Source organism: Elephantulus edwardii, unplaced genomic scaffold (assembly GCF_000299155.1).
Source record: "Elephantulus edwardii isolate Elephantulus edwardi_28Jun2011 unplaced genomic scaffold, EleEdw1.0 scaffold00041, whole genome shotgun sequence".
NCBI classification, from domain to species: domain Eukaryota; kingdom Metazoa; phylum Chordata; class Mammalia; order Macroscelidea; family Macroscelididae; genus Elephantulus; species Elephantulus edwardii.
In genome coordinates, this window is record NW_006399791.1 from 7,897,687 (window position 1) to 7,923,512 (window position 25,826).

A 25,826-nucleotide genomic window follows, 5' to 3' on the forward strand; every position below is an offset into this window, starting at 1 on the left:
GGCTGATAATTGGAGAGGGAAAAAAGTGGCAAAAAGGGAAAGTGAGGTGAGCCTGGAAGGACTCCTGCTCTGGAAAGATCCACGGGAGGCTAGGACCAGCTTGCAGAGAAGCTCTGGGAATCCTTCCAGGGATCCAACCAGAGGGATGACCCAGCGTGTTCTTGATAGAAGCAGCGTATGCACTTTTCAAGTGCATTTCCAACCTCTTCCTCCTGGGAAGTCCGTCTGGAGTCTAACCTCAATCCTTCCTGCTGTTGTTTCTGCTGACAGGCAGACTGATGCAGCCCAGTCTGGCTGTTCTCTATACCCACTAGTCTAGTCCTGTAGCCTGCCTTTCAGCCCTCAGACACGCTCCAGGCAGCCTGTAACCAGACACTTTTCACTCCCAGCAGGCAGCCCTGTTCCTGGATCCCATCTCCGGAGCCATCGGCACAACCTGCCCCAACCCAGTCCAGTGACCTTCCGTCATCTCAGCCCTGGTTAATTTTTGCCCAGTCTGCTGGCTGTAGGCTCCTCCCACTAAGGGATATAAACTTGGCCCGAGGCTGCTCCATTCTCTGCCGCTCCTGAGCTGCCCCAGCTCCCTACCTGCCCTCACCATGGCTAAGGGCTTTTACATCTCCAAATCCCTGGGCATTCTGGCCATCGTGCTGGGAGTGGCAGCTGTGTGCACCATCAGTGCCCTGTCCGTGGTGTACTCTCAAGAGAAGCAAAAAAATGCAGAGAACTCTCGCTTGGAGCAATCCACATTGGGGCCTGTCAGTTCCACCTCAGCCCCCGTCACGACCACCACCTTGGACCCGAACCTACCATGGAACAACTACCGCTTGCCCCTGACGCTGATACCCGAATCCTATGACCTGAAGCTGAGGCCCTTCCTCACCCCCAACAGTGAGGGCCTGTACATCTTCACCGGCAGCAGCACTGTGCGCTTCACCTGCAAGAACACCACCGATGTCATCATCATCCACAGCAAGAAGCTAAACTACACAGCTGACTTGGTCCTGCGGAGGGTGGGAGGTTCCCAGGCCCCTACAATCAAAAGAGTCGAGTGGGTCCTGCACACTGAATACATGGTGGTGCACCTGAATAGCCACCTGGAGGTCAATGGGCAGTATGAGCTGCAGAGCCAGTTTGTAGGGGAGCTGGCTGACGACCTGGCAGGCTTCTACCGGAGCGAGTACATGGAGGGGGGTGTCAAAAAGTAAGTAAGAGCTGGATCTGCCTGGTGGCACAGATCTTAAGTGCTGAGCTGGATCCTGGGGGCTAACTGAGGGTTGGATCTTTGCATTTTCCAGACCCTGGCCAGCCCACTACTCTATCAGTTGTGTCTGGTGGAACAGCTTCTGTGACAGAAATCCCTCTTCCAGGGGGGCTTCGCTCTCCTGTTATCAGGAAATCAGGGCTGAGAGGCAGAAATTGCCCTTTGTCAGATGGGAAAACTGAGGTTCAGAGGAGAGAAATGTCTTCCTCAGCTAACATAGGCTGGATCCTGCTAGGACTTTGGTTCTGAGATTGAAGAATTCCTTATCTTCCACTGTCAGGTGGCCTGCCAGGGGTCTAAAGGCTGCTAGGGATAAGGGGGAGGGCAGAGATTTTGTTGTAAGCCCAGTGAACCCTAAGGCCCCATGCATCCACACCCATGGGACTCAGGGGTGCTGCAGGCACACCCTCTAACATCCTGCTGTCTGGATAGAGTGCTGGCCACCACACAGATGCAAGCCCCCGATGCCCGGAAATCCTTCCCCTGCTTTGATGAACCAGCCATGAAGGCCACGTTTAACATCACGCTCGTCCATCCCAAAAACCTCGTGGCTCTGTCCAATATGCAGCCCAAAGGTGAGTGGGTTCTATGCTGAGGCCACATAGCCTGGCGGGGGTCGGGGGCAGGAACCCAGGCACTGGGACTAACCTCAGGGCAGAAGTTGCATCCTCACATCCCTGTGTCTTCCACCTCCAGGCCCCTCTACCCCATTTCCTGAAGATCCTGACTGGAGCATCACCGAGTTCGAAACCACACCCAAGATGTCCACATACCTGCTGGCCTTCATTGTCAGTGAGTTCACATCTGTGAACAGTGTGACACCCAGCGGCATCCAGGTATAAAGCCAGCTGACCTCCCGCCTAGGACCAGCCCGACCTGGGGATGCTCCTGTTAGCGCTTCCCTGCGCCAGCCCCTGAAACTGCAGGCCAGTGTTAGAATTGCTGAGTGACCTGGAGCGAGTGCCCTCTTGCGTTATCTGATCCTCAGTCATTACATCTGAAAAATAGGAGAATAGTACCCTTTCTCATGATGCTACCAAAGAGATGGTGACTGATTAATTCACCCCCACCCCAACCCTGAAGACCCGTCTAAGACTCAAAGGCCCCCAGAAGACTCCTCTTCTGCTGACCAGACACCCCATTGGGAAGCTCCACTAGTGTGTCAGGTCCCAGATTCACCCACCTGCACTTGGTCCAAGAAGGACCCCTTACATTTACTCTTTTTGTAGATTCGTATCTGGGCTCGGCCCAGTGCAACCCGTGAGGGCCATAGCCATTACGCCCAAACCGTGACAGGCCCCATCCTAGAATTCTTTGCCCAGCATTATTCCACACCCTACCCACTGAACAAGTCTGGTGAGTAAAGGTCCTCAGAGGGGGAGGTGAAAGATGGGGTTCCACACCTAGGACTTCGCTCAACGGTCTCACCCCCTCCTCAGACCAGATTGCCCTGCCTGATTTCAACGCGGGTGCCATGGAGAACTGGGGGCTGGTGACCTATCGGGAGAGCGCCCTGCTGTACGATCCACAGTCCTCTTCCATCGGCAACAAGGAGAGGGTGGTCACTGTGATTGCTCATGAACTGGCCCACCAGGTAGCCCATCATGGGGTGTGCAGAGGGCAGAGGGGCTTCTGGGAAGAATCCTTCCTGGCAGGGTCAGCAGAGAGGAGCTGTGACGAGACAGGAGCTTGGCTAAGGATAGCTCCGAATGCTATGAGTGACAGAGTCCAGAGTGGATTGTCACTAACCACCTCTCCCCACAGTGGTTTGGGAACCTGGTCACTGTGGCCTGGTGGAACGACCTGTGGCTGAATGAAGGCTTTGCCTCCTACGTGGAGTACCTGGGTGCTGACTTTGCAGAACCCACCTGGAATCTGGTGAGCCAGTCGCTTGGGGGCCCCAGGGTTCAGGGTGGGGTGCGCCTGGGCTCTTCCCTCCCAAGCCAGCCTGCCCAGCCAGCTAATGGCCATTGGAATTGCAGAAAGACCTCATAGTGCTGAGTGAAGTGTACCGTGTGATGGCTGTGGACGCACTGACCACCTCCCACCCACTGTCCTCCCCTGAGAATGAAGTCAACACTCCGGCCCAGATCAGCGAGGTGTTTGATTCCATCTCCTACAGCAAGGTGAGCTGCCCCCTTTGGAACAGCCGGAGGGCAGACCGGGGTGGGCCTGCCAGGCTTCTGACGTTCCCCTCTTTCTTTTTCTCTTTTCTTTAGTATTTCATGTCTTTGTTTTAAAATTTTACATTTTCCTTCTTACTTACTTGAGTGAGAGATTACATGACATACAGATTTTTCATTCATCTACATTGTGTTTTTTAAAAGAATTACCATTTCATGCGGTTACTCATACCCATTTTGATGGGTAAGATTTGCTTACTATTTTCCTGGATCAATCATGTATGTGTTACTTTATATGAATTACCATTGATTAGTATAATTAATTACAGTTTCTAATCAAACCTCATGAACTCTGGTGGCCTAGTGGTAAGGCTTATGCTGTCAACGTGAAGGCACACAGTTCAAATCCACCAGCTGCTCCGAAGGAGAAAGATGGGCAGTCTCCTCCAGTGCAATTACTGCCTCTGAAAACTTGCTGGAGGGTCAACTGGGGATTGGTTCCAACTTGACGATACCCAACCACAACAACAGTCAACCCTTATATTGTATATGACCTTGCCCTTTCCCATTTATCTATTAAATCTTTTGCTTGAAATTCTAAATTACTATTCTTCTTATTTTTTTAGTTACTATTCTTTATTTTTTTCATTTGAGTGAAAGTTTACAAAGCATGTTGATTTTTCATACACTCATTCATAGATTTTTTTTTTTGTCCTAAACATTAAGTACCATTGATCCACTCATTATGATGCCTGACCAGCCCCTCCATGACCCCTCTTTTGTGTTCATTTTCAGGGTGCTTCTGTCATCAGAATGCTTTCTGAATTCCTGACTGAGGACTTGTTCAAGCAGGGCCTGGCGGTGAGGACCCCCTGACTGTCCTTGAAATGGATGGGCTTTCCCCAACGCCTACTCCTTGCCCCAGCCCCAACTGACCACCAGACTTGAGTGGTGGAGTCTGGGGGGTCACCAACTATCTTCATGATGGCCTGTCTTTCCACAGTCCTACCTCCATGCCTTCTCCTACTCTAACACCAACTACCTGAACCTGTGGGAGCACCTGCAGAAGGTTGGTAACAGCCAGCACCTGTGAAGCTGTTCTGTTTGGGTCCTCAAAGTGCAGAAAGTTCCTGGGGGCAGCACCTTTGTAAGAGAATGGGGTCTGGGTCATATTGCAATGCCAGACAAGTCATTTGGAACCTCAGTTGCTCATCTGAAAAATGGGTGACTGGAAGGTTTAAGAAACCCTATGGCAAGACCTCACTAGGTGGTCTGCCTTATACTGTAATGAGCTCTGTGGGGGAGTTGACGAGTCTCTTCATCCGGGCTTAGTGACGAGGAAACAAGCTCTCGCTGTTCCAAGCCCAGCTCTCGTCTGGCTGACACTTGGAGCCAGTCATTCAGCCTACTCAGCACTTCTGGCGACCCTATGCCCCATCCTGCCACTCCCAGACATGGCTTTGCACACATCAGCACCCTCAACATAAACTCTGACCCTCTGCGCTTGCCTGCCTGCCTTGCCATCTTGTCTACTTAGACCCCTGCAGCCTCTGTTTTGTTGGGTAAACTCCTGCCCTCCTAACAAAGAGGCAGCCACCTCCACTCCCTCCTGAGCCCACATCCCTCTGGCATGTCCACTCCAATAGTCTTCCACCATTTGCGGTTCTCCCCACCAAAGGATGTGGCTCCTCGGGCATCTGGTCATTCCAACACCAGCACTCGTTCTGGAATCCCACATGATGCACTTCCTCTTGGCCTGCACAGCCCGCTTGTCCACGCACACTGCTGCCCCTGTCTTTCCAGTCCTCAGGCGTCCAAACCCCACGGCCAATCAGACCAGGGAGGGGAGACCAAGTCCTCATCGCAGAGTTCCCTCCAGGCTGGTCTCTATCCAACTTAAACCCCTACGAGCCTGACCTGGCTCCTCAACCTCAAACAGATGCGGCTGGAAAGATGGCGCCGGCCCCTCGGCCCCCTGCCCCTCCACCCCCTTCCCCTCCGCCCCCCTGCCCCTCTGCCCCCCTCCCACTTCCATGAAGCCCTTCCTGCTCCCTTTAGTTTTGCTCCTTTCCCGCCCCTCTCTAAAACCAGCTGTCTTCCATGCTCAAGCACATCTTCAACTCCCAAAGACTCAGGAGTCTCTTCTTTAAAGGAGACAATAAAAACCATCCCTAACCTAAGTCTGTCCCCCATCTGGATTCGTTTCCTTCACACCCATGCACATCCCTGAACATGTGTATGTGAACGTGTGCACCGGGGCACACACACACTCACGCATACAGACACTCACATGCCCTCCCTTCGTGACCTTGGGCCGCTTTCCTTCCCCTCCCTTCTCATCTCATTGTTAATCAGGCCGAAGCATGAACAGACCCTTGAGGGGTCATGACATGCAGAGACCCTCGAGGTCACAGGGTGGCCACAGACCACGTAGATTAGCTTACTGGATGTGCATTGAACCAAAGCTGGCGAGTTCTCCAGCTGGCTTAGCACTGCACCATCAGGAGCAGTATAACTGGGACCCAGCTCCTGACTGCACTGTCGAGGCAGAGTCTGCAAGCGAGGGTTGTCCTGGGTGGGTGGAGGTGGGAGGGTGGCTGTCTGCTGATGGCCACTACCTGGTTCTGCCCTCAGGCTGTAGACAACCAGATGACCATCAAACTTCCTGCCTCCATCCGCACCATCATGGACCGCTGGACGCTGCAGATGGGCTTCCCCGTCGTCACCGTGGACACCGAGAAGGGGACCATCTCCCAGAAGCACTTCCTTCTCAATTCTGATGCCAACGTCACCCGCCCTTCAGAGTTCAAGTGAGCAGGGGTTCCCTTAGGCAGGGGTTCTCAGTCAGTCCCTGGACACATGCTACAGTAGAAACCCTCCCTGCAGTCCTAGTCTGTTGTCTCAGCTTCTGTGGCTGTACCATCTGGTCTACCGTGGTCCCAGCCCCAGGAGAATGGGACACTTGGGGTCAGAGCTGGGCAGAAAGTGGGAGCCAAAACAGGGCTGCCAGCCCTCACTGCCTGGCCCCTCGTGTCCCATTGCAGCTACCTGTGGATCGTGCCCATCACATCTCTCAAAAGTGGTGTCTATCAGGAAAGATACTGGCTGAACGGCACCCAGCAAGGTAAGCAGCCCTGCACTGTGGGTGGTGTGCCTCACCCCACACTCAGCACTCTTCTCAGCACAAGCTTCCTCCACTTCTTTGGTTCCAATCTCTACTCTACCTCTACTCAGCTCTGTGACACTGGGAAAATTCCTTCCCCTCTCTGGTCTCCACCTCATCATTTGTGAAACGAGGTTTAGAACAATGTCTACCAAGGGAGATTGCATGACGATTAAATAAGAGAGCGCATGTAAAATGGTTAGAAACATGCCTTGCATATAGTCAGCCTTCAAAGCACGAGCAGCCACCCTCTGCTGCAGGTGCTGAGGGAACAGGCCTGTCATCCTTTGCCTTGGCCAGGCTTGCAAGTTATAGGGAGGAGGAAAAGTGGTTAAACACACCAAAGCTGTGCCGAGTGCTTTAGAGTGGATGACTGGGCTACCGTGAGCCCAGAGAGCTGGGAATAAGGGAGATTAAACTTTATGGAGAAATCAGGAAGGCTTCCTGTAGGAAGTGAGCTGAGCCCTAGAGAAAAAGTTATCCAGGCTGACAGGGCAAAGAAAAATATCTTAGGCAAAGAGACCAACCAGTACATAGGCACTGAGATAGGAGAGAGTGGCCAGGAGAGAGGGTGCCCAGAGGAGACTGGCTCCTCAGAGGTTCTGTAGGAGACAAAGGGGATATCCTTGGGCATGTTGAGGGATCCAAACAGATGAGAACTGAGGAAGGAGTGCCTGGTTTCTGACTTGAGGGGCTTGATATGTGACGGAGCAGTTACAGGCAGGAGAGAGGGTGGAGGGGGAATTGGGCCAGCACGGCTAGTGGTGTGCCAGTGAGGCTTCAGACCATTGTCAATAACCTGAACACAGTCTGTTCGAGGTCACAGGGCCATCAGAGACAGAGTTTGGCCCTGCAGCTCAATCCATACTCGTTCTCCCAATCTACTGGCATGATCACCCCGAAAGCCCCAGGGCAAGCTGGTGCTAGGCTGTACAGGAAGCTTCTCCTACTGAAACCTGGAGAAAGGGGGCCTGGGTTGGGGTCCAGCTGTGCCCCTCTGAGCAGCCCCACCCAAGCCCTGCTCTTTCCTCACAGCCGAGCACCCACCGTTCAGAACAACAGCTAATGAGTGGCTCCTGCTCAACATCAATGTCACGGGTTATTTCCGGGTGAACTACGATAATAATAACTGGGTGAAGATTCAAAATCAGCTGCAGAACAATCCGCAGGTCAGTGTCTGCCACCCTCCACCCCACCCTGGGCCCAGCCTCAGCCCCCACCACCAGCGTGAGGTTACATACTCTGTTTTTCCTTCCAGGTCATCCCTGTCATTAACCGCGCCCAGATCATCCAGGATGCCTTCAACCTGGCCAGGTGAGTGATCCTTCCCTTCCTGGGTCCCACCTGTTGGCCCATCCCCCCTGCTGTGCTGGCTCTGCACCAGGAGCAGTGACAGGATCCCTCACAGCCTCCCCCACCCCTAGCCTGTACTCTACCCCCACGGTCTGTGTGACCCCGGAGATGGGTAGCATGATTACCCCCAGTTCATAGATGAGAAAATTGAGCTTCACAGTAACTTGTCTGAGGCCTCAGAGTGGCAATGACAAACAGACACAGGACTGTCTAGCTTTAAGAACTCACTGTACTCTATGACACCAGACTTTTTTCCTGGGGTCTTATGGGGTAGCAGGCTGCCGTACTGGGAGGATCTGGAAGGCACTCTGAGAGAGATGTGATATGGATCAACAAATAATTTATTAAGCACTTAATGTGTTCCAGGGGAGATGCTAAGCTCTGGTATGGCCGATGTCACTCCTAGACCTCGCCATTCATGAAGCAACTATAGACAGATAGCCCAAGAAGTGGGTGAGGGAAGGCCCATAGGACTCAGCAAACCAGAGAATAGGGCTGAGCAGAGTAAAGAGCATTTACTTTTTATCCTTTTGAATCTCAACTCTGTTTCCACATCTGTAAAATGGGCCCAGCCTCTATGTCCTTCATTTCTTCCCGGTGATTCCTGGAACTGGGCTCTGGGACCTAACATTCCAGGAAGGAGCATAGTTCAGGGCTGAAGAGGAGCCTTGAGAGCATGGGCTCGGGTCCCCTGGGTGTGACTGGGCTGGGTACAGGTACCAATTTAGGCCTCTCTGTCCTCCAGTGCTCAAATAGTCCCTGTCACGCTGGCGCTGAACAACACCCTCTTCCTCATCAAAGAGACAGAGTATATGCCCTGGAATGCTGCCCTAGACAGCCTGAGCTACTTCAAGCTCATGTTCGACCGCTCTGAAGTCTACGGCCCCATGAAGGTATGGAGGAGCTCTGGGGGCTCAGAGCCTCTCCCCAGGGCCTGAAAGCACACTCTTAGGAAGCACACAGACCATCTTGCATGGTAAAGCCTGCCATGCTGACCCCCATCCAGGTCTTTTCCTGAGAGCGGGACTGGGGAATTGGTGAGTGAGCGAGAAGGCTGCAGGGTGAAGGAAGAAGGTGAGGAGGTCAGGTGGGGCAGGAAACTGAGACATGTAGCAAAGTCTGTCAATTTGAAATCTAGGAAATGAGCACTTTGAGGGGTCACAGAAAAGGCCACTGCCCCAGGAGTCGTCTCAGGTTTCCATGGAAAACTCCTCCCGAATGAGCAGGCTCAGACCAGCCAGCGCCTGTCTGCTGGGCTGTGAGGCACATGCTCTGAAATACTTTGATGCAGAATCCCAGGGGCAATTAATTCTGAAATACAGGGCCCAGCGTCCTGTATGCACCTTCTCTTAACTGTGTCCTGTCAGTTTTCACCACGTTTTCTTTTCCTTATGTCGCCTTCTTTCCTCTCCATTTTCCATTTCCTCTCTCAGGCTGGAAGCTAAGCTGCCTCTTTGAATTCAAGAGCAAGGTGGTAAAAAGTTATTTAAAATTCTGCAGAGGGAGGAGTTTGTCAGCTGGTGGTCTCACTGTGGAGAGACTAGGCAGTCAAGTTCATGGAGAGGGACACCTCCCCACCCCACCACACCCCCAGTTGTTGTTGTTGTTGTTATGTGCCATCGAGTCGCTTACGACTCATAGTGACCCTATGTACAACAGCCCTAAACTCTGCTCTGTCCTGTGCCAATCGCACTGTCTCTGACACTCCCATTCCAATTATCCCAGTTACTGAATCAATCCACCTCATAGAGGGCCTTCCTCTCCTGCGCCGTCCCTCCACCCTCCCAAGCATGATGTCCTTCTCCAAGGACCGGTCTCTCCTCACAACATGTCCAAAGTATGTTAGACGGAGCCTCAGAATCCTTGCCTCCAAGGAGCCATCCGGTTTAACCTTTTCCAGGACGAATCTGTTTGTTTTCCTAGCAGTCCATGGTATTCTCAATACTCTTCTCCAGCACCACAGCTCAAAGGCATCAATTCTCCTTCTATCCTCCTTGGTCATTGTCCAACTCTCCGATGCATAACAAGTGATTGCGAAGACCATGGCCTGTATCAGACGCACCTTAGTCTCCAGAGAGACACCACTGCTCTTCAGCACCTTGGAGAGGTCCCTAACAGCAGACTTTCCCATGGCAATGCGCCTTTTAATTTCCTGGCTACTGGTGCCAAGACCGTTGACTGTGTACCCCCAGGTAGTCTCCTTTAATTACTCTTGAGAAACTTTCTTCAAAGAGTGAGCTTCAGAGCTTGTACAGGGCAGCTGATGGTGTTCACGGCTGGGGCAGAGTGGGGACAGGAGTGGAGTACCACCACTCAGCATGCAGACTTTTACATCTAGCTCTCTTTGAAGTCCAGTAGCCATTGCTTGTCCTCATTATGTTCCCATAGGACTTGAACCCTTCTGACTCATTTTCTCTCATGAGGAACACAGAGGTTCCTGCTGAAAGAGGTTCCAGTGGGATCCTCAGGGGAAGTTCCATGACTTTCTACAGACTTTAGCTCCATGTCTCTGTTTGCAGCCTTTGCCTCCAGGAGATTGTCCTTCTTAAGCCCTGAGCCTGTCTAGGGCCCCTCATGGCCAGCCTTCCTGCTTTCCTGTCACCACCTCCCCTCTGCGGGGTGTCCTCACAGATTCTCCCCCTCTGGCATGTCCCTTGCCTCTCTCTCCTGGCTTTCTGGCTGTGTCAGTGGGTTGAGTCCACTGTTGCTTCCTGCCTAGTATCTTTGTCCTCGGAATTTTTACTGTGGCTACATTTGGAGGTAGCCCCACAAATAACCACCCGCCATGTTGAACCAGAGTCTCTAAAGAATTTTAAAAAAGATCAGGTGGGGCTTAGATGACACTTGAAGGGAAAGGCAGCCGTTTGCAGGAATTGTAGCTACGCCATGTGAACTAAGAAAGGAGGCACAGGATAGAGAAGGAAGTGTGGTTTGAGTCAGCTTCCAAGTGGTCTTTATTTTCTGCATGTGCTTTTTCTGTGCTATGTTTTCTAAATTTCCCACAATAAAGCACAGAGCTCCGTCTCACATACTGTGGACATGTTGCCAGGAGGGACCAGTCCTTGGAGAAGAACATCATGCTTGGAAGGGTGAAAGGGACAGAGCAGGAGAGGAAGATCTTGAATGAGATAGATTGATACAAGTGACTGGGGCAATGGGGATGGGTGTATTGGAGTCAGTGAGACTGGCTCAGGACAGGGCAGGCTTCAGAGCCACTGTATATAGGGTTGCTATGGGTCACAGGTGACTCGATGGCTCATGACAACAACAACTGATGATCAGGAGGAGAGTAAAAAAAACAACCCAACAACCAAACATTTTCTTTTGACAAAATGGCAACACTAAGATGTGGAATATTAAGACGACTGAGGCTCTGAGGGGAAGGAGCCCCAGGTCAGGTGTCTGGATCTTAGACCCGGCCTGGACGCTCTGAGCACTGTGTGGCCGTGGGCAGCCCCAGCATTGCTGGCTTGTTTCCACCTTGCTCTCCAGCCAACCCATGGCTGAGGCTCCCTGGTGGTCGGATCAGTGCGGGAGCGAGTCTTCCCTTCAAAGTAATTCCGTGTGTTCTTTCCCACAGAACTACTTGAGGAAGCAGATACAGCCCCTTTTCAATCACTTCAAAAGTATCACCGGTAACTGGACTACCCGACCCCAAAGCCTGACAGAACAGTGAGTGTGATCCCCTACCCATGCCCGGGGTCATCTAGAACAGCATCCATGCAGTGTTCTCCTTTGGAACTCCCGACTCCTGGCTGGGGCAAGGGACAGTGGGCAGGAAGAGACAGGACCTCCCAGGAGGGAGGGGTCGGCCCTGAGGCTTTGTGAAGCCCATCTGACCCCTTTATACAAAGGGTGCATCTGAAATTCTAGAGTCACCTCACTGGTTTGAGGGCAATTCGTTGTTGGTGTTGGTGCAGGAATTGGGCCTTTGCAGGTCCCTCTCAGTCTTTAGGTTACCTTGAGGATCAGGGAAGCTCGAGCCCAAAGCTTAAAGCAAATAGTGGAACTTAAAGGACTAGATGGGCCGTGATTGTAGACAGCCTGTCCTGTGCCACCTGCAGTTGTATATAACATGGGAAACCTTTGCTGAGACCAGGGCGAGGAGTGCTGACCACATGTCCTCTCTGGGGCAGGTACAATGAAGTTAATGCCATCAACATCGCTTGCTCCAGTGGAATTGTGGAGTGTAAGGAGCTGGTCTTGAGGCTTTTTACTGAATGGATGTCCCATCCTGAAAACAACACGTGAGTGTGTCCCTGCCCCTCCAGGTTGACTCTGGGAACCTTGTGCTCATCTGACCCTTGTCCCACCCTCCATGCTTCTTGCACTCCCTGACCCTACCTATCCCTCCAGGATCCACCCCAACTTGCGGTCCACCGTCTACTGCCAAGCCATTGCCCAGGGTGGGGAGAAGGAGTGGAACTTTGCCTGGGAGCAGTTCCAGAAGGCCACCCTGGTGAATGAGGCTGATAAACTACGTTCAAGCCTGGCTTGCAGCACTGAGGTGTGGATCCTGAACAGGTAAGGACCAGGCTTGGGTGAGCACTCTTCCCCACCAGTAATCAGGGTCGCTGTGTGGGGAGAACCTGCCACGTTCGTCCACCCAGGCCTCACACACCTGAAGGATGTGAGCAGTACTGTCCCCATATTACAGATGAGAATACTGAGGCTCAAAGAAGCAAAGCCATTTATTTACTCAAGGTCTGGAAACTTTTATGAGAGCCAAGCCTTTTAGCTCATTGTGGCTGCTATGACCCTCTTAACCGTTGCCTAATGGTGACTTTCCTTTCCTCTCTGTTGAGGGCTCTGGGGAAATTGGATCTGATCACCCCTTGAGTCCTTGTAGGAAGACTTCTAGCTCCTACTTTGTACCTCATATGCCATCAATTGAACCCCAATAAAGAAGGGCCACCCTTAATGTCAAGGACAGTAGTGGCCGGCAACATATCTGGTGCCCAGAAAGAAGCAAGACTAATTCTTTCTTTGTTCTTCCCTTCCTTCCTTCCTCTCTTCTTCCTCAGATAGTATCTATTGCACTAGGAATTCCACTCCTAGGCATATATAAATGTCCATTGCAACAACACTCACACTCACAATAGCCAACAGAGATAGCGCAAGTATCCATCAATGGATGGATGGACCAACAAAGGCTAGTGTATTCATACAATGGTGATGATGTATTAGGAAGATGCCATATCTGCCGTACGATAGATTAGACAATAAATAAGGGATGAAGTCCTGATACATACTATGAGATACATCCATATGGGACATAGGGATGAACCTTGAAAACACCTGAGTGAAAGGAGCTCAGACACAATTGCTTCTGATTCACAGTGGCTGAAAGTGAGAAGAGCTGCTCCAGGGGGTTCCACAGAAGTAGATTGCTGGGTCCAATAATATATAATCCAGTTTATATACACTATTATACAATATGTAAGTCACAAGCATAGATAAAAGCATAGAGATTAAAAGTGTTAGATAAGATTAGATTAGAGGGTGAAATGGGCTGAGGATGAAGGAATGGTGACAGTTTAATTGTCTGATGGGGTCATGAAAAGTTTCAGAAGCAAACAGAGGTGATTGTTGTACAACAATGTGGGTATGATAAACGCCATGGACTTATATGTTTAAGATGCTAAAATTGAAAGGTTTATGTTGTTTCTACTTTACTACAAGAAAAAAAAAACTGGGCATTAGTCCCTTGTCAGATCTAGGATCTGATGTAGCCAGTGACCCTGCTTAGGGGACTCAGCTCCCCGCAGGGAGAGAGGCCTGTGGAGAGGGTCTCTCAGCCCTCTGCACCCTAACACATTGTTTAGAGAGGCAGAAGGAAGTGGTATATGCTGGCGTGCATCCTCTCTTGAATTGTGTGACTGCCCCTCCTGGCTGTGGTTGTTAACCTTACACTCTGCCCTCACAGGTACCTGAGTTACACCTTGAACCCCGATCTTATCCGGAAGCAGGATGCCACCTCCACCATCAGCAGCATCGCCAGCAATGTCCATGGGCAAAATCTGGTCTGGGACTTTGTCCGGAGCAACTGGAATAAGCTCTTTATTGAGTGAGTCTGCAAGAGAGGGTGTCAAGAGGCAAAAACTCAGGCTGGGGAGACTACAGAGATGGTCTCTGTGCAAAGGAAGAGGGTGAGCAGAACGGAGGGCTGGCTCCTAGGAAAGGGTGAGGAGTAAGAGACTCCGTTCAGACCTGTGTTCAAGCCTGACCCACCACCTTCTAGCGTCAGGCCTTGTGTGCGTCCCTCGGCATTAGCCCCAGCTCCTGCCCCTCACCTTCATCTCCTCTCTCCCTACTCTGCAGTTATGGTGGTAGCTCCTTCTCCTTCGCCAGTGTCATCCGGTCAGTGACCCAACGATTCTCAAGCGAATTTGAGCTGCAACAGGTAAGAAGCTGTCCCAAGCCCTGGAGCGGGCATAGTGGGGCCTGGAGAGGGGACTGGAGTAGGCACAGTGAGGCCTGGAGCAGGCACAGTGGGGCCTGGCCTTCCAGCCTTTGAGGACGGCATCACTCAGCTCCCACTGAGTGTGGCCACAGGGGACCAAGGTCTCCAAGTTACCAGGCCTTCCTTCCACAGGAGAGGCTGGAAACTGAGATTTTTTAAGATGTAGATGATTCAGTCTAACAAATACATTTTGGGAATTTTTATATAAGCACAATAGTAAGGAGAATAATATCAACCTCCGTATTCTCAGATTCAACAATTATCAACATTTGGCCAACTCTTATTTTAGGGGGTGAGCAATTTTTACACAAATCACTTGTTGTTTTAAATTTATTTTAATGAAAGTTTACAGAAACTTTGGATTTCCATTCATTTATTGTTGCACTTTTCTTCTTGCCCACCCTTCCTCCCCAAATCCATTTTCTTTTTGAAAAGTAAAAGAAAAAATTCTTTCATTGTTATTCATTCCCTCCCCCAAGTCCACTCCACTAATATGCTACCTTCATTCTGGACTCCTGCCCTAACCATAATATCTAATCATAATGTCTGTTTTAAACAGTTCTCTCTCTCGTCTGTTTCAATGCAGTATACGTTATTTGTCCCATCTTTCTCAGTCTCCCCCCTCCCTTATATCAGTCCTCTTTTATAATAGTGGCATTATGCTGTATTTGTCTTCTTTGTCTGAGATATTTCACTCAGCATAATATCCTCTAGGGTCACCCATTTTGTGTACTATTTCATGAGTTCCTTGTTTTTCAATGCCACATAGTATTCCACTGTGTGAATATACTTGAGCTCCTCTATCTAGTCATTTGTTGACGGGCACTTGGGTTGTTTCCAGCTCTTTGCTATTGTGAACAAAGCTAAAATAAACATAGGTGTGCATGTGTCTGTTTGGGTGGCAGTTATGGTTTCTTTAGGGTATATTTCCGGTAGTGGAATTGCTGGGTCAAATGGTATTTCTATTTGCAACTTTTTGAGAAAGTGCCATACTGCCTTTCCATAGTGGCTGCACCAATTTACACTCCCACCAACAGTGAATAAGGGTTCCAGTTTCTCCACAACTTCACCAGCATTTGTTGTTGTTGTTCTGTTAAATCTTGCTATTCTGACTGGGGTGAGATGATATCTCATGGTTGTTTTAATCCAAATCACTTGTATTTGCACCTGTGTGTGTACTGCAGACATAGCTAAAATAATCATAAAAACTTTGTCACACTGCCACTATCACACCCAAGAAAACAACGCCTTCTCACCTCCAAACCATATTAAAATTTTCTAAGCTACCTTTTAGGAAGCACTGGCGGTTTAGTGGCAAGGAGCTGCACTCTCAACCTAAAGACACATGGTTCAAATCCAGCATCTGCTCTGTGGGAAAAAGAAGGGCAGTCTCCTCCCGTACAATTAACTGCCTCTGTGAAAACCCATTAGTCATTTATGGTTGTCAATGGTACTCAACAATGAGCTATATTTGCCCATTTTTAAATTGGCTTTTCTTTTCGTTGTTGAGCTCTGAGAGTTTTTCTGTAGTCTGCATATGGACTACTTATCAGATGTGGTTGTTGTATGCCCTTGAGTTAGAACTGACAGCCGCCCCTCCAGTGGGTTTTCAGAGGCAGGAAATCACACAGGAGGAGATTGCCCAGCCTCCTCCCATGGAGCAGATGGTGGATTTGAACTGTGTATCTCTGAGATTGCAGCACAGCTTCTTATCACTAGGCTATCTATCAGATCCATGACTTTAAAATATTTTATTCCATTTTGTGCATTGTCTTTGCATTATCTAGGAAAAGTGAAAAACCTTTTCATGCACAAATTCGATCAATCGATTCATTGCCATGCTTGTGGTATCATGGCTAAGAGATCTTGTAAAATTCAAGGTCGTGAAAACATTCTGTGCTTTCTTCTATGAATTTTACTGTAAGTCTCTGCTCCACTTTGAGCTCCTTTTAGTGAATGGGGTGGAGTAGAGATCCAACCTCCTTCATTTGCATGTGCTTATCCATGAGGATGGCACAAGACAGGACAAGGTCCACTCTGTCGTTCGTAGGATTGCTGTGAGTCTTTGCTGACTCACGTGCACAAAACAGCAATGCAGTTATTGAGAAGACCACCCTTTCCTCTATTAAATGGACCCAGCATTCTTGTAAAAAATGAATTAACCATATTTATGTGGGTTTATTCCTCAACTCTCCATTCTACTTCATTGATTTATCTATCTTTATGCCATGACCACACAGTTTTGATTACTCTAACTTTATAATAAACTTTTGAATTAAGAAGTATGAGTCTTCCAACTTTGTTATTTTTCAGTAGTGTTTTTGGTTAATTTGGGTCCATGTATTCCCATGTGAATTTTAAGATCAGCTTGTCAATTTCTGCTAAAAAAAAAAAAAAAAGGGACACTTGTAATTTTTATAGTGATTGCCCAGAATTTGTAAATTAATTTGTGAAGTAATACCATCTTAAGAATATTAAGTCTTCCAACCCATGAGCATGCATATCTTCCCCTTTATTTAGGGGTTTCATTATTTTCAACAATGTTTTGTGGTTTTCAGAATGCTAGTCTTTCACTTGTTAAGTTTATTCCTCAGTATTTTCTCTTTCTTGGTATAATTGTAAATAGAATTGTTTCCTTAATTAAATGTTTGGGGTCTTCATTGTTACTGGATAGAAGTAAAAGAAAACCACTGCCATGACTGACCCTCTCCGTTGGCTTTGGAGGCTGTAAATCTTAACAGGAGGAAGCTGGCCATCTTTCCTCCAGAGAGCTGGGGTGGCTTTGAACCGCACAGCCTTGAAAACCCTGTGGAGCTTCATCCCTTTCCGACATATATGGCGTCACCATGAGTTTAAACTAGCTTGGTTTCCCCGTAGATCAGGATTTTAACCCAGAAAAAAGTGAAAAACTGCCCCCTTCTTTTCCAAGGCGTCCAGCTGTCTCTGGAGGGGCCCTGTAGAGTTGGAGGCCAAGGGCCTGAGGGAATCTCTCCTTGAGACCTGATTTAGGACTAAGAATCTGTTTTCTGACAGCTGGAGCAGTTCAAGAAGGACTACGCGCACATTGGCTTTGGCTCAGGCACGCGGGCCCTGGAGCAAGCCCTGGAGCAAACAAGAACCAACATTGAGTGGGTGAAGAGGAACCAGAAGGTGGTGCTCCAGTGGTTCACAGAAAACAGCATGTAGTCCCTGGTCCATCAAGTCACCTGGCCCCCATCAGAGATACCCCTGTGCATCTGTCCCAGACACCTGGGGTAGGTACCCCCATTCCAGAGCCTAGGTCACCAGTCCCCTCCTCTCAAGGACAGACTCAGGTCCACGTTCTCTCCACTCCACTGGTGGGACTCGGCCAGCTCCTGATAGCCAAGCAGCCTGACCACCTAAGCCTCTGCCCCTCTCGCCAACCCCACCCCAACATGGAATCCAGTATGGCGGCCCAATGTCCAGGGCCCTGCAGCTGATCTCAGGGAAGCCCCGTGCCTGGGCCAGAGGAGCAGAAGCCCTTGATGGACAATGGACAGCCTTGGAGGGGTGGTGGTCACCCTGTGCCTTCTCCGACCTTCCCATGAAGACCCTGGAACCTGAGGAATCCACAGGACACCAGATCTGTATATTTTTTTTTCTAAGAGAAAATGTACATAAAAGATTTCTAGATTAGCTTCCAGGCTTGTTATTAAACTTAAGCAAGAATGTGTCTGAGAGACTGGGATAGAGGCAACTTGGGGTAAATGGAAAGATGGTGGGGGCGAGGCAACTTGGGGTAAATGGAAAGATGGTGGGTGACTTCCAAGAGTATAGATGGGAGACAAGCAGAGCCCACTGACCGCAGCTCCTGGCTGTGGTGCCCGTTTCATGTGAATCCACACTGGGGGCTGGAAACCTGCGTGCTAGGGAACCAGAGATGTGGAGAGCAGATGCCATGCAGGGCTGCCAGGGTGCCTGGCACAGAGTGGGTCCTGGCAGAGCCAAGGGAGTGCTCTTCAGAAAGCAGGGAGGAGTTGGATTTGCACTGTTGCACTGCTAGCCTAAAAGTCGGAGAATTGAATCCAACTGCTCCATAAAGATACAACCTCAGAAACCAAAGGGAGGGTCTCTGTGAATCAGAATTGGCTCAACAGTAGAGGGTTAGGTTGAGAAAGTTTAACAGGAGGTGAGGGAGCCGGGGCCTAGCTGGGCCTCCTTCCCTGAGCTGCAGTGTGCATCCCCGAGGAAGGCCGTGGCCCTGGGCCTTTGGCCTGGAGTGCTTAGCCTCCTACCTGTACTGTGGGTCTGTGAGACAGCAGCTTATCAACAGTAAAGGGACCACACAATTGAGGAGTAGTTGTTTTCAGGAGCGGCTCACAAGGGAGGGGCAGTGCTGAGGGTGGGTGAGGGTCAGGACAGATTTGCCAGACTCACAGAATGGGGGCTGTGCCCTCCAGATCACTGTAAGCATCTGGCCAGAAGTCAAGGCCAAAGCTGCCCTGACCAACTTCAAAAAGGCGGCCTAGGGCCCACTGACCTTGATAGACATCTCTTGGCTAATGGAGTTAAGTTGTAGGAGGCTCACCCAAGTTATGACCCCACAAGTTCCAGCTAAACCACCAAGGTTGTTGGGAGGGAAGTAACAGATACCAGGTGTGTGTCACCTCCAGCTACCAGGAACAAGCTTGGAGTCCAACAGGCCTGGCTTCAGTCCCAACCCAAATACGGAGGACCTTTCCTCTCTGCACCTGACTGCTGTGTACATTTAAGGAGGTGCACTGCCCAGCATAAAGTCTGACCCTTAAGAGTTTTATTGCCTCCTGTATCTAGTACTGTTTTGGCCGTGTCTTCTGGCTTTACTGTGCCGCCCAATCTCTTCCCTCACAGCCTCCTGCTTGTGAGAAGTCTGGGCAAAAAGAGCTTCCCTGCCTCCAGGGGCATCTGCATATCAAAGCCAAGGAGAGGAAGCAGCCCCCCACCAGGGGATCCTGCAGCCAACCAGGAGTGCCACCAACCAGGAGACTCTGGGATCACACCAGATTAAGTGTCCCCATCCCCTCTGTGCCAGCCCTTCCTGTCACCAGTGCTCAGTGGCCATGGCTGACACTTGGTCAGTGGGACGAGCAGGCAAGCCCCTTCTGGTGGTCCCCATGGGAGAGGGACTGGCCCTGGCATCTCCAATCCCTGTTTGTTCCAGGCTACCAGGACAAGGTAGAAGGGATATGGCCCATCAGGGAGAAGAGGTGGCATTGCTTGTCTCCTCTGTGCTTGGCACTGGGCTAAGCACACATCTCCTAGGGTCCTCCCAGCTCTCTGAGATAAAGGCTGTCTTTCTGACTGTGATAGCCGCACTCTGCCTGCATGTAGGCCTGGTAGCATACAATGCTGGCATTCATAGTGGTCATGTGGCTGTGGCCAGCAGGAACTGGTGCTGTGGATAAGGGCACCCAGAGCTCAAGGTTGCAGAGCAGGAGACTGTCACAAACCCTCAGGGAGGGTTTCCCTGGGCCGTGCTCCATCTGCCAGTCAAGGCCATGAGGAGCAGCTGCTCTCATTCACTTCTCCAAGCTTCACTTTCCCCATGTGCCAACTTGGCACACCATCTACATAGCAAGGTTTTTGCAAGGCCCAGGTAAGCTATACCTGAATGTTCAGTGTAGTAGGAGATGATGGCCATGGCTCCTAGAAGAAAGTGTCGGGGCATCTGCAACAGGTCCTCTCTTCTGTCCCAGGCACTGTGCGGAGGGCAGACCAGAGTGGGGTACTGGGATGAAGCACAGGTGGGAGGAGTTGGGGTAGCTACCTCTGAAAAACAGGGGACCAGGGAGGAAGGATTAGCTCAAACAGCGGCCTCCCTCACTCTGCCCACCAGCATCTCAAATGTGTCTCCCAGGCAGCCCCTGGAAGCAGGTGGTTCGACGCCTACCCAGGTTTGAGGCCTAGACTGGGTCACTGTCAGTACATAGCTACTGTTCAATGCTTACTCTGTGCCAAGAACCCTGGAAGGGAGGGGCTGTTATGGTCTTCATAGGAGAGGAAACGGACTTTCAGGGAGTTTTTGTAACCTGCCTAAAAATTCCACAGCAAGTGGAGTTGCTGGATTGTTCAATATTTAAGTACTCCTAGAAACTGATGCCTTTGAACTGTGGTGCTGGAAGAGAGTATTGAACATACCATAGACTGCTAAGAGAACAAAGAATTTCTCTTCCTGGAGAGGATGAAACCAGGCTGTTTCTTGGAGGCTAGGATTTTGAAGATCCATCTGATATATGATATACTTTGGGCATATCACAAGGAGGGACCCATCTTTGGAAAGGAACATCATGTTTGGGAGGGTGGAGGGACATCTCAAAAGAGAGAAAGACCCTTGATGAGATAGATTGACTCAGTGACGGGGTAATGGGAGTGGGTGTGTCAGAGATGATGAAATTGGTTCAGAATAGGGCAGGGTTCAGAGCTGTTGTACATAGAGTTGCTATGAGTTGTAAGCAACTTGACAGCACATAACAACAATTACTACTACAAACTGAAAAGCTGGAGGTATGATCCCAGGTGGAGGAATCTCGGAGGGATCTGCTTTCCAAGACTCATGGCCTTGGAATCGTTCCAGAGTTCAGTTCTGCTCAGAGGCACAGGAAGGCAGGTCACCATGAGGTAGAGGCAACCATGGGACCCTGGCTTGGTGTTGCCGGTCTGACACAGGGCCTGGTCTCTGCTACTTCTAAAGGTTTTCTCGTTGTAGCTGATAGAAACAGAAGGGCCCTGAAGTGGCAATCAAAACCCACAAATTCTGGATTAGAAGAAGAACAGCAGCACTCCCTTTAGGGGATGGGGAAATTCATCAGAGAGAGACCTGCCCGATGTCTCAGGCCAGGTCAGCAAGCAAGGACGGACTGCCAGTGAAGGCCATCAGTGGCTGAGAGCTTCTACATCAAACCTGTCAATCTGATCTTCCTGCCTCCCCTTTTCTCCCCCAATGTTGTAACAGCCTCCTGGTTGGCTTCCCTGTTTGGTGCTATTTCCTACCATGTGGTTTTAATCAGTTTTTCCTTAGTTCCAATCTTTCCATTCCGCCCCGTCACCCAGGATACCAGAAACCAAATGCCTCACCAAGTTGCCACAACTTGCCCCACCAAACTGAACTCCAGTTCAAACTGTCACTGTCCCACATGAGACTGAGGGGAGGCTTCACTAGCATGGTTTCAATCTGGTTCGGGCGGTTTCCTGGGCCTGTCAGGCTCCCTTCCCTCCTCTTGGCAAGCTCTTGCACATTCATCAGTGCTCTGCTCCAGGGTCACCTATTATGCAGAAATGGATCATGGCAGCTCTCCAAGTGCCAGGTGGTGCCTTGTACTTCTGTTTAAGAACTCACAAATCCAGGCAGCCAGGACTAATCAGTCAGAAAATGCAAGAACAAACATCACACTGTCAAGAGTACGTCCCCCAGGCTGCCACTGTGGGCCCACAAATCTGCAACCTTGCACTTGGGACTTGGACTATGGACACTTATTTCCCTGCAGTTCACCCTGCTAGTTGGTGAATGTTTTATCTCAGGCATATAAAGCAGGCCTAACACATAGGATCCACTTAGCCATCCTTTGTGGGAGGAATGGGAGTGTACCTGTGAAGGGTGTTGACTCACAGGTCTCTGGGCCTCTGTTCTCCCCACTATGGGTCCCTGTCTGTCTGACCACAGCATGCACCCACATAGATTGGCAAGAGTGTTCCTTGAAGAATAGGAAAGGGCAAAGGCAGAGGTGATGGACCTGTGACAAGCAGATAGACCCAACCTGGCCACCTGTGCCATTCTGCAATGCAAATCAAATGGAGCACCTGGCCTAAAGCCCAGGTGCAAGAAACATGGTCAAACTGGCAGGTGAGGATGCCACATCTACCCTGACAGGCCTGGGTTCTGGGCGGGCAGGGGAGCATGACTTGTTAGTGACAGTATGGGTTCATTGTACCTTTACCAAGTGCAATAATAGCCCAGATGGAAAAACAGACCAAACCACATTTTTATTGTGTTTTTTTTAAAAAAGGAAACATTTTTAAACATATAGGCTTCTGGCCAATTGTCACCAAGAATTAGAGCTAATAAACTGTCCCTCAATTCCCAAGCTACCCTAGCCCACCAGTTGTTGCCTGGCCTCCTTTGTGGTCAAGCAGTCTGTGGCGGAGAGCAGTCCCAGCTGTGCTCTGCAGAGTGCTGGGCATTCTGGGGGTGCCCAGGTGTGAGAGCACTGTCCCAACCTACACTGTAGTCAGGGAGCCCACATATATCTGCTCCATACAAAGCTTCTATGTAGAAGTCACCTGGATAACAGGATCCTTGGCTAACAGCAAATTTGGAAATCACAGAAGTAGTTAATGAGGTCTCATTTCTAACTGACACAAGGCCATGAGATTAGTAGATGCCCAGGTGAACCCCCTCCAGACTGTCTTCCCAAAGTTCAGAGCAGTCACTGAGTTGCACGTCTGAGCTCTGGGCATGGCACGCTTCACTGAGCTGGAACGTGGAGCCGGTGGCCTGCTCCGCAGAGCTGGGGAGCACCTCTGCACTACTGCTCCAGCTCCCTAACTGTGTCTGAGGCTCAAGTCTCTGGCACGGTGGGTGAGCAAGGAGAGGTGGTGTTCCCAGTGTCAGGCAGGACCCTGAGGTCACAGTGGTACCCTGTGAAAAAAAAAAAAACCAAAACCCAAATATAACAAAAGCCAAGAGCAGCGGTTAGTGGGCCACACTGTTCTGTGCTGGGAGAGTCTCCTGAGTGTGGAAGCGCCCCAGGTGTGCCTGGCAGCTTCTGGGCATCTCTGGTACCACAGATGCAGGGAGAAAGTGGGTGAGCGCACAGGATCTGGTCTCATGCTGCCTGGGTTCAAATGCCAGCTCTGCCACTCACTAGCTGTGAGGCCTGGCTAGCCTGTTCTAGTCGCAGTATGCAAAACCATTGTCAGTGGAGGCTATGATGCTGAACCAACAGGGATTAGGAAGAAAAGCCTGGCAATCTACTTCTGAAAATTAGCCAATGAAAGCTTTATGTGTGGATCACAATGGATTACAGCAGTCTAATCAGCATCAGTCATGCAGATGGCACAGGACCCAGCAGCGTTCAGTCTGTATAACACAGGGGTCACCATGACTCAAGGACCTACTCAATAGCAAATCTTCATCTACATAAATCAGCAAAGTCAAAGTCATTGCTATGAAGCCAGAACAGACTCATAGCTGATTCTCCAGCAGGTTTTCAGACTGTAAATCCCATGGGAGGAGAGTGTCCATCTTTCTCCTTCTGAGCAGGTGGTGGATTTTAACTGCTCACCTCTGAATTGGCACTAAAACTCCTTACCACTAGGTCACCAGAGCTCCCTTCATCTATATATAGATAATGACATTACCTACTTCATAGGGGTTTTGGGAGAGCTGTAAAATTCAAGAACGGTGTCATAGTAACTGAAGAATAACTATAGCAACGGATCAATATATGTTGACTATTAATCTGACCTAATGAAGTTTGAAGGAAACATAAGGGTTACCAATTCCAAGCCCACAGGATATCCAGGAAGTGCTGTCTCCTTCTTCATCAACTCTTAACAGAGCACTAAGAGCCAATTACTAAACAGTGGCTTCTGCTACCTTCAGCCTAGCCACTGTAGCAAGCGAAGCACTCCCTCCTCTTCCAGCTGTGAAAAATGGTGGTGGCACTGATGGGAGGTGATGGCTTAACTTCCCCAGAGGTTAGGGGCCCTACCATCCTCCTCTTAGCATGCCTCCACCACTTACTAGGGATGGACAGGATAATTTGAACTCTAAAAAGTATGAGACCATTTGAAGACTTGAGACCTCTCCCACCATTTCCAGCTGAAGCCTGGGGACCGCCCTCAAGGAAAGTGGGTGGGGAGCGCGTGTGCCCGTACCTGGTACACAGCAGCCAACTCTGGAGGTACAGGGGCTGGCGTCCAAGGAATAGCAGGGCTCCCAGGCTGCAGGGATGTCTTTGTCCCTGAACAAGTTTGCAGGGACATCCAAACAGCTGCCTCAGGGTCTTTCTCTCTGGGCAGATGCGTGGATGACTGCATGCTGGGATAGGAAGGGGGTGACACACAAGGATTCATGTCAGGGACCCGACTCTCGAGGTGCTCTGGCGCTGCCAAGACTCCGAGATTGGCAGTCGGGGTCCCCCAGAACGCGGCAGCGCCAGCAGGTGAGCCAATGCACTGCGCCTGCGCGGGTCCGCCGTCGTCGGGGCAGAGCGGGCAGCCCCTCGACGTGCTGCTGAGCCGCCGGCGCCGGCGCTGCAGGCTGTCCTCGCTGAGGCCCAGCACGGCAGACAAGTGGCTGATGTAGCGGATGGCCAGGCGCAGGGTCTCGATCTTGGTCAGGCTCTGACCCGCCGGCGCCATCGATGGCGGCAGAAAGCGGCGGAGCTCCTGCAAGGCGCGGGCGAGCGTGCGCATGCGCAGCTTCTCGCGCTCGCTGGCGCTCTGCCGCTGGCCGCCCGGGGGCCCGGAGCGCGCCCGTCGGGGCGCCGTCTGCGTGGCTCTGGCGCTGCGAGCAGGTGCCTCCGACCAGGGAAGGCCGCGTGTGCCGTCGCAGGGACACGAACCCGACGAATCCGAGGAGGAGGCCGGGGACGTGGAGTCCGAGTGGCCAGCCCAGCCCCAAGCCTGCGAGGAGATCCAGTGGTCTCGGCTGAGGAAGCTCTGCGGAGTAGGCGGAGTAGGCGACTGAGCCATGGCTGGGCTGCTGGCTTTTGCAGGCTGGATTGGCCACCTCTAAGCCTGAGCTTTTATCCGGGCCAGAGGTGCTAGGTGGCCCCCTACCAGGTTACGGAGAGGTGTCAAAACCTACAGAGCCCAGGGAAGGTCTGGGCAGGAGGGCCCTGGGAAAGCGGGCCCATTTGCGAAGGTGTGGATTCTGACTCCTCTGGGGCGCTAATGGAGGCCCCTGCAGCCCGGGAAGTGCGGGAGGGACAATTCGCATCTGGATGGAACTGCCAAGCTTCTCACCGCACTCCCACCCTTGCCCCCACCCATCCACTGGGCGAGTGAGCAGACTATGGCTGGCAGTGCCACGGTGGGAGATCACGGGGTCAGTGACTCCTGGACCCCCCGCGAGGAGTGGCCGCCTCTCTCATCACCGAGCCCCAGGGGGCTGGTCCAAGTAGCTTCCACCCAATACCTGGGGGTGTGCTGGCCTAGTGACCTGGCCAGGGTGACCTCAGAGGCACCTTGCTAGTGGACCCTTCATGAATCTCCAACCCTTCCTCTGCTGATTTACCGAAAGACAGTGAAAAAAACAAAAACTGTTTCACTGCTCACAACTCCAGTTCCTGCCTCAGAAAAATGGACCAGCTGAGCCAGTGAATGGTCCAGGGAAGGAAATGGAAAAAGAGGAGCTTTAGAGCCAGGCAGGCCTAGATGGATCTGTTGATTACCCAGAGTCTCAGAGGTTTCCTCCACATCAGAGCAATAGTATTAACACGTTTAAAAATACCACCT

At 50.9% G+C, this 25,826-nt stretch overlaps 2 protein-coding genes across 2 annotated transcripts; one reads left to right on the forward strand and one right to left on the reverse strand.

Annotated features, from left to right (window-relative positions):
- The first annotated feature begins 590 nt into the window (after positions 1–590).
- ANPEP (alanyl (membrane) aminopeptidase) lies at positions 591–17,552 on the forward strand. The gene is made up of 20 exons (XM_006885220.1): positions 591–1,204; positions 1,697–1,839; positions 1,961–2,100; positions 2,494–2,620; positions 2,704–2,858; positions 3,029–3,142; positions 3,247–3,390; positions 4,183–4,248; positions 4,391–4,456; positions 6,022–6,197; positions 6,432–6,511; positions 7,586–7,719; positions 7,809–7,864; positions 8,649–8,796; positions 11,484–11,575; positions 12,040–12,150; positions 12,260–12,427; positions 13,830–13,970; positions 14,225–14,306; positions 17,400–17,552. The coding sequence occupies exons 1-20, from the start codon at positions 600–602 to the stop codon at positions 17,550–17,552; spliced, it is 2,901 nt and encodes a 966-aa protein (XP_006885282.1). The 5' UTR covers positions 591–599.
- A 2,072-nt stretch (positions 17,553–19,624) lies between these two features.
- On the reverse strand, positions 19,625–25,061 carry MESP2 (mesoderm posterior 2 homolog (mouse)). Its single transcript, XM_006885221.1, has 3 exons — positions 24,243–25,061; positions 19,974–20,094; positions 19,625–19,761 (listed from the first exon to the last, which is right to left on the reverse strand). Exons 1-3 carry the CDS (start codon positions 25,059–25,061, stop codon positions 19,625–19,627), a joined length of 1,077 nt encoding a protein of 358 aa, XP_006885283.1.
- Positions 25,062–25,826: the final 765 nt, after the last annotated feature.